We start from the raw sequence: 8819 nt of genomic DNA, 5'->3' as shown, positions 1-8819 counted from the left end.
GGTTGCCGCGAAGGTAGTCCTATTTGGGGTCCCGACTCGCCCGGCCTTTGTCGCCTACGCGGACAGGCGAAATTAAAACGCCTAGCGTCGTCATCATCCTATGTGAATGGGAACCCGAATGGTGTCAACCAGGCTAGAATAGTGATTCGATGGTTCATTTCCTTCACGTAGGTGAAACCTTGGAGTATAAAAAGCAGTCGAAAATGTAAGAACGTAGGAGGTGGGAAAGGATGTGAGTGAGAGCTGAGTAGGTGTACAGGAAATGCACATGAGCTCTTCCGAAACCGACTGAATTAATTTGGAAAGGACATTTAGCTTTTTGCTCTGGGTCACCATTTTAGGTTCATAAAAAGGTAGTTCTATACCACTTCAAATACTTTACGGGGCAAAATTTCAAAACCAAGCCACAAGTGCCGGCCATATGCTATTTTGTTACAAAATTATGATACGGCACGAAATGGCTTCATGGAAAAAGTAGGAACTCATCAAAATTTTTAATAGTTTTGATGCTTATTTGGCTTTTTCAACTCCTACGTGCACTAGTAAAAACAGCAAATTTTCTAATATTTGTTTGTGTCACTTAATCTATTAAAAATATATAGACCTTGCTGTTGCGGTTGAAGTGAGTTCCCGAGGGTGAGGTATCGCCTTGGTGATTCCAGCGGCCTGTTCTGTTGCAGAAGAATGCTTTCGCTAGCAGATTACTTCATATTTGACGAGCACAGCGTAAAATATATCATTTCGGGTTTGCTCGGGGCTTACACAGCCTATTATATCTTTGCTGCTCGTTCGGTACTTATTATATTCCTTCATCTCAATGCTCGTTTATCTAGCCTCCCGTGTTGTACGGTCACTCTCGGAAACTTGTGGATTTCTTTTGCTCATACGTTCCTTTCCTTAGTGAAGTTTACTCGCCTTTTGTTTTCGGTTTTACTGGTCGAGTGCAGACTATACTGAGACCTATATTCCATCGTGCCGAAAAGTGCAACTACGAAGAGTACGGTTTTGTTAATTTGCATCTCACCATCCGTTAGAGAAGTTATAAGCTTTTCAGATGGTGGGGATATGACGCTTTCGTGGAGTAACATTGAGGGAATGGCGGATGACACACCGATCGCTGTTCTATTGCCCGGTCTAACGGGTTGTGGTTGCTGCCATTATATTGCAAGCCTGGTTAAGGAGATTAATCGATGCGAATACAGGTAAAAACTCTGTTCCCTACTATTTTCTTGTAGATGTGTCGTTTCAAATAACCGTGGAACATGCCGTCACAAGCTGAAGGTGAGTATTACTAGAATTGACGTTTTCATTAGATGTAGACGCCTCGGACATACTGCGCTGCCCACACATCTGATGTAGCCTCAGTATTTGACCACATCCGAAACCGATACCCAGACGCACCAATGGTGGCAGTGGGTATATCTCTTGGGGCGTAAGTTGCGACCAACTTCTTGCATTTCATGGCAGATTCTACAGATTCTTTGACTGTGGATCATAGTTATGTGGTATAATCATAATTCGTTGGTTTGTCCGGTTTGTTGGCTCTTTTTGAGAAGCCTTTTCTAGTCTTATATCTTTTTCTGTCATTATTAATTTAAATTTGAATCGCCGCTGTATATTCTCTTATTTTGAGTGCAACCCTATGTTTTTTGTGCTTGTTATCAAGTTTTAAGTTGGAGCTTGCTTTATTATAAATGTACATAGAAGGACTGACGTGTGAGGTGACTAGAAGCAGAGTTCAATGGTGCTCAAATATTGGGGAACTGAAATAGTTTGCATAGTTAGTTGTATAATTAAAAGAATGCTGTTTTCCCATTTGTGCTTTATTCTTGGTACTTTCTGTGGTTTGCTTTCCAGCGCAGTAACTCTCTACCCTGTTATGAGTGTTTATTTACTATGTGTTGCTTAAGGCTCGACAAAGCTTAAGCTAGACAGCGTATTTTGCTTGTTAATTCTCTTTCGGGGCAAACATTTATTTTAATGCGGGATCTGTTTGCGAAAATGAGTAACTTTTGGTAGCATCCTGAATCATTGTTCTGTTACACTTATACCCTAGTTTCTCAGTAGGGTTAGTCCCAGCACCTTGCAATGTGGGAAGCATCGAGTTTGCAAATCCTCTCCGTAATTCACGGTCGTCATACAATCTCGCCATTGGCTATTATGCAGTCCATGAGGTTTGGGTGATTGTCAGAAGTCGCCATGGTTTTCGGAATTCTTCTGTTGTCTCAGTTATTCGTATTAGATATTCCCTTTCACTTATCCGTTGACATCGGGTTTATTCATAATAGTAAGGGATATGCAAGTACTGAAGTAGCCTTATTATAAATCCTGAGAGGGGTAGAAGTGAGACGATTTGGGGAAAACTTTTAATTATTATATTTGTTATAATAATCTTAATCCACTTTTCAAGAGAGAAAAGCCAGTTGGAAATAACGCCTGTCCGAATTATTTTGTCTTAGAAGCTAATAAAAGGTAGTTCCAGCTACTTCCTTTTCCTCTTGTCGTTTCTGCAAGGAATGATAAGGGCCATTTGAAAAACCGTGTGAGAAATGGAATTGGTAAGGTGGGCCGTTGTACTGTGTTACCTGTTTTTGTAAGAAGAGGGCTTTGTTTCGACTGATGAACAGTTTAAGCTGATTACAAAGGATTTCGTGTTACGCTTATAAGAATCAGATGAGATTTCGTGATCTGAAGTAGTAAAAAATAGGAGGAAAGTGATCCAGACTACAGTAAAGACTACCGCATCAATCCAAGACCGATGAACATCCACCTGGTCTTTATGACAACGGCATATCAACACATTTGTTTGTATTTCACATCAAAAATCCATTTCAACCCTTTTCTTTGCAATTTTCCTCTGAATTTATCCAATGACAGTCCTACATTGGTCCAATGGGAATATCCATTTTTAGCCTCCTTGTCTTCAACTACCTGGCAGACGAACCTCAGGACCCCAGCAAGCCCTGTCCTCTCACCGCCGCAATGTGTGTGTGCATGCCTTGGGATGTGTCACAGACGTCTGACAAGTTGGAAAAATCGTTGGACTGGCTCCTCTTCAACTACCCTCTCACCCATGGCCTCCGTCGTTTGGTCATGCGAAATGCCGACGTGCTGTCAAAGAAGTACGATGTTCCACGCATTCTGAAGGTAGGTCGTTGATTGCATTGTAAGTAGGCCAGTTTCCTCCAAAGGTATATTTTCAAACGTTTTGAGAAACCGGTCGCTGAATGTACACATGTAGCGTGTCCATCTAAACCCCAAAATATCATATATGACCTATTTTGAAAATTGCTTAACTTGTTACGACTTTGAGAATATCATGAATTTTTGTATCGTCGTTTTTGGTTTGATATTATCTCTTAGTCAAGCAAGCAAATAATTGCGTGCGGGTGTTAGTCTGACTGAGTCATGCATGCATTAAAGGGAACTTGTGTACTTACCCTCCTATAATGAAATGACGGTTAATTGTTTCTGTTGAATCATTCGAGCTTATCTGCTTTACGAAAAAGAGTTTTACCTGGTTCCAGAATCGCAGAACCTTCCTGTGAAAGCTTCCTTACCTTTTTTGTATGAGCGATAATTTTTGCGTCACCCTTAAGGCTAGATGCCTCACATTACATTGATAAATCTCTCTATTTAGAGGCGGTGACGAAGTGATTAGATGACTAACACTTGCTTCAACTGAGCAGGGAAAATCGTGCATACACCAAGGTAATCGGTACCGCATTGAGGCTGAGAAATTATCAATTGTTCATCCCCCACTTCCTTCCCGTAAGTGGTAAAAAAGTGTCGTGCATGTTGGATTGTTTACTGAATAAGTGGACCACTGACTTGTGATAAGAGGGTTGGTTTTGTACGCATCATTGGTCATACACTCATGATCCTCTATCCACCACACACTTCTCCGGCACTCATTACTTCACCCCCAGAAGGCTATGCTTGCTTTGTCAGTGTGCAATCGACTGCAGGTGAAGCTGTTCACTTGCTGAAGACAGAAAGCAATTCCATTCGAGTTTCATCTATCGATAAAGTACATTTTCAAGGTTTATGGGTAAAGCTCCTTTTCCAGAAACACACAGGAGTAGCTAATGAATCAAAGAATGGCCTATTTGTTACAAGACCGCGTCATGCACATATTACAAAACGGGTCTGTTAGATGACCCCATAACGCACTTTAGGGTGGGATGGAGAGAGCGAGGAAGAAGTAAAGGGGGGAGAATTGCCCACCCCATTCTCCATATTCTCTTCATGTTGCCCCAGGTAAAAAACCATCACCTCGTATGGTGGCACTTACAACTGTGCAAATAGATGGGATAGAGGGGGAAGTTTTTTCTTCTAAGGACAAAATAAGAACTCCATCTGTTGCTTGTCTCGTTGAGATAGAATTACTGAGATCGTTTAGTCGAAGTGACTTCTCATAAAACACGAAATTATTCGATTACCCTGGAAAATGGACGTCCTCTAAACTAGTTGCCACTGCACCGTACCGAGTCTCCTCTGAGGTCGTAACATCCTCTGAAGAGGAGCTGGAGAGGCTGCCAAAATGCTCCGAAGGCCAAATTGCAGAGCGGATCCACAATTTGCCCAGACTGGAGTGGTCACCACAGCTAAAGTAAATATCAAATCCCTACAATTACTTTGTCCATTGCATGTTGAGGGTTAAATCGTGCGTATGACGCATTTAGTTGAAATTTATGCAAATTAGAATTTAACATTGCTGAGCCTGAAGGTAGGGCTTAAGTTCTCCAATTCCCTGAGAAATTCTGTCATGAGGTGGAGATTACATTAAATTTCTCTTATAGGCCTCCAACTCTGTGGCAGCGATAAAAGTGATGTTTGTTTGGAACTCTTTTGAGGTACTCCTGACTCAATAATGCTTTATTGTCATTTTTGAGTAGTCGAAATTATGGCGGCATTTCATGGTATTTTCAGTTCATGCAGCCCATCACCTGTCCACCTGATATGCTCTACTGCCATATTACTACCATTTATTGCGATTTTGAAGTTGGCACGTCCTCGTTGTAGTTTTTCACCTCTCCAATCGTTTTTTTCCCTGGTGTCCTCTAATGCGTACTTTTGAAAGACCTTGCATGTAAATATTAGCTGTTTTCAAGGTCACTGATCATCAAATGCAAGTTGTTAATGTTTAACCACCCATGTAGACAACGCGAACTTAACAGTTTCATGAATATTGTTTTCAGTCCTCATTCGGAAGACGTCTTTTTTCCCTCTTGCCTTTTCCTTTTTAAAATATCTTTAACAATTATTTGTGTTGAGGAGATTTCCTTAGTGGCCAGTGAGCAGCTAGCTACGAACAACATATTTGTGTGATCTTTTTTCCCCTAAAAGTCAAGAGGCGAATGCTAGCTAAATCCAGGTTCAGTCACCTGCCTCTCTGTTTCGTTTCCTGACTTCTAAACTGCATGTTCAATTGAGCATGTGAACACGGGGTCACGAGAAGGTGAGATTCACACGGAGCTTGGAGGAAAAAAATAAATGAGAAGAGGGGGAGGGCTGAGCCGAGTCAAGGTCCCCTTTTCAATAGTGATTTATGAAGTCGCCTTTTACTTCCCCCCGTAAGAAGACCATTTTTTTAATCACTTATTTAACTACTCCTAGTTGTTTATGAAAGCGAAATGGTTCTTACCCACCTCGCAAAGCAGGCAAATGAATATTGGCGATTCTCTTGTTACGGTATGGAAAAGTATCCTAGGTCTTTCCCCATTCAACACCCTTTTTCGTTACTTTGGTGGTTGTTAAACAAATAATTTGATTATTTGAAGTGTTTACAAAATTCAAGGTCAAGTTTAAAAGGCTGTAATTGATTGGTTCCTATATGTGACGCAAATTGATGGCTTAAACGTCATCCCAACGAAGCCTTTGTCATTCATTCGATTGGCATTTTTTTGTCCTGGTAACTTGCTTACATTTAATTGAATATTACCCTCTCGCCACTTGAGGTAATCCTTTTTGAGTGGGGATGTAGGGGATATAGAGGTGAAAATGGTTTAATATTAAGGAGAGTGATACAGGAAAGACATTTTTTTGCCATCTTTGACGTCGACTCGCAATATTAAAAGGTATCCAGGATCATCCAGGTGGCCTTGGCTGCTTTGGCTTTTTTTTCATTCAAGGGGTACGCTTCAATTTCAGATGTTGTGGTTCAGGTCGAAGTGATGCAATAAATACAGTCCCAAAAATGCGATAAAGTCTAGCCGACGGAAATCGTCAGGTAGCTGAAATAAATCTTGAGATTTTTGTTAAAACTGTGTGGAAGTACTTGCTGTACTATGTAGGGACTTGTGAAATGCCGACATTGGAAAGCCTAGGTGGATATTTATCAGTCCTGGATCGGTGCAGTACTCTTTACTGGGGGCTGGACCAGATGTGACTCGAATTCCTGTATAATTAGCTTGAACTTGTCAATCCTTCGAAGTGAAGTCCTATTCTTACAAGACAATGCAACCCAACGCAATATTTGGTGTAGAGGGATGGGAAGGAGATACTATCTCAGCCCAGCCCACCTCACCGCACAGCTGTTCTTTGGTTTCCCACATACTTTTTTCGGCTGACTTTTACATTTTCTTGGAATTACGCACTCCACTCACGCAATAGATGGTGGAGAAACGACCACGGGAAAAGGAGGTAGCTGGAACACTTTTTTGGTGAAAAGTTGAATCTTGGTGGAGGGGGATTGCAGATTGAAACACATTTCAAGTGCCTCATAAGGGAATAATGAGCTTGTCTACTCATCAAACATTCTGAGTTGGCAATCAGGTGGAAGGAAGTCCAACTACCCAACATTCACTTATTGGATGAAATAATCTTCAAGTTCGATATCCCCCAAAGAAGGAAATAGGTGAATACGCTTTTTGACATTCATATTTTTGCTTGATTACAAGTAAGCATTCTCCTTAGGTTTGTCGCGTAGCATGTATCTGGATTACTTTGCAAGACTTCTAGTATTGACATAATGCTCTTCACTGTCACGATGACAGTACGTGATCCAACCCTATTTCAATTCGAATTGACCTTATAGTTAGGTACAGTGGTACCACCTTCTCTCGACGATCAGGAGAGGAGATACTCGATTTATTGTGCACCCTTTATGACTGCTTTTAGTTCCACTTCATAGTTAGGTAGTTAATGTAGTAAAAAGGAAGAAACAAATAGATGGCAGTAAAAAAGGAGTTGTTGAAAGTGGGAAGATAGTTGTAGTATAAGTTAATGGAGTTATCCCGCATTCTTTGTTCTCTTGTGTGGATATTTTTAAAGAGACTTTTAACTCTGTCTGCCGTGCCTGTCGGAACTTGGGCTACTCGACTGTTAAGGCACTTTACGAGGCGATTTACGGAGGATTCACCAGTGGTGCCGATTTTTAGCAGCAAGTGACGTGACATGTAGCCTGTCGAGGGGCTTTAAAGAGGTGCCCCACCCCGGACGCGGTTCTATTTATTTCCAGTGATGTATTTGGACATATCCTCTTTATGCTGTTCTTCCGAGCGTTGTGAAAGTTAAATCATGGCTTTTACACGAAGCTATGGATGTAGTTGCTGGTTGCATAATGAAATATTTTTTATTTGGTTGAGCAATGATTTGCACAGAGGAATGGTTTGAGGTAAGAAGTTTAAGCCATCCATCCATCCGTCCGCCATTTCTGACCACGTTCCTACGAATTAAAGCAACATGCGAGGGCAACGACCTCGGAGTGTTGCATAGTTTTGACGAAGTAGTCTCAACGAAGGCAAGCAAATTGATCTTCATCCTATCCACAATTTCAGCATATCTATTCACCTCCCTGGAATGCATGGAGCTGTTAATTTTGAGGGTTTCAAGGCGACGTCACTTATCTACGCAGCACATCGTTATACTGCTCTCTTGTGGTGATTAGCTGTCAAAAGTGAGACTACGCACACACCTTTGCGATAAACTGACATGAAATGCCGTCTGTGAGACGACTAAGTGGATGGTAGCCATCTCTTCCACCTCACATTATTCTCATGCTGTTTAGCGTAGCGATTGCCCTGTACACTTGGTTCCTTTGCTAACGTAGATAAAAATTGCGTTGTTTTGCTTGTAGACTTAAAAAACAGGTCTCTGATTTCAAGAATGGCGCCAGAGACCACCAGGATGGCATTTAGTCATTTCCGCGATTCTAGTGACGCCATTGCACGCTTGCCGCTTTTTTTGGTGCGGTACAATCGTAGTGACTATTGTCAGACGCGTCCGGTTAATCTGTCAGGTAATTGGAAAGCTTGGCGATGAAGTTAACGATGTGCCAGTAGTAGAATGATCAGGAGAGTTCCCACCCCCACCGATAGCCACTGATTTGTCTATCTGCATCTCGGGTTTATGTAAACAAAACTGGTGAATCTTGATTTCGGTTTCGAAATTTTTGGAAGGAAAAAACTAAAACCTTTTAGAATTTTACTCTAATTCGTACGTGTATCTTTGATTTGTGAAGTCATTTTCCATGAATTTATTCCTCTATCGGTCCATCTATCTTGCGTTTACCCATTCCGTGCCTCCACCTGTGAACCACCGGTCAACCCACTGGTAACCAGATCGTTGGCTTTTGATTCAACTAGGTGTTGTTGATAATGGGGCTTTATCGAAATATATGAAGTATATTGGATCCGTGGACTGGAATTGGGCTCCAAGCGGAATGAGATTATTTGCAGACAACGAAGGGAGGGGGATTATCCACCTCTGTCGCTGAATTCAAATAAGTAGCATCAGTTGTAATTCCTGGCATTGATGACAGTGATGACGCCCTCCCTCTGTTTAGAGTCGCTCTGTGCGCGAGTTCGACGAGAATC

At 41.6% G+C, this 8819-nt stretch overlaps 1 protein-coding gene across 1 annotated transcript in view; it reads left to right on the top strand. All coding sequences in view use genetic code 11, as the record gives it.

Moving 5' to 3' along the window:
- The window catches only part of EGR_07461 (Abhydrolase domain-containing protein 3), a gene marked incomplete at both ends in the record, with an annotated part of 3905 nt that extends 746 nt beyond the window's left edge, over positions 1-3159 (top strand). Inside the window, 5 exons of the mRNA XM_024496710.1 lie at positions 834-997; positions 1035-1202; positions 1236-1281; positions 1320-1432; positions 2913-3159. Of these exons, the coding sequence (XP_024348850.1) occupies positions 834-997; positions 1035-1202; positions 1236-1281; positions 1320-1432; positions 2913-3159 (738 nt within the window). The remainder of the gene's footprint in view (positions 1-833; positions 998-1034; positions 1203-1235; positions 1282-1319; positions 1433-2912) is intronic.
- Between the last annotated feature and the right edge of the window lie 5660 nt (positions 3160-8819).

This window comes from Echinococcus granulosus (genome assembly GCF_000524195.1).
Source record: "Echinococcus granulosus chromosome Unknown EG_S00078, whole genome shotgun sequence".
NCBI classification, from domain to species: domain Eukaryota; kingdom Metazoa; phylum Platyhelminthes; class Cestoda; order Cyclophyllidea; family Taeniidae; genus Echinococcus; species Echinococcus granulosus.
The sequence above is the reverse complement of the archived record's forward strand: the minus strand, read 5'-3'. Positions and strand labels throughout refer to the sequence as shown.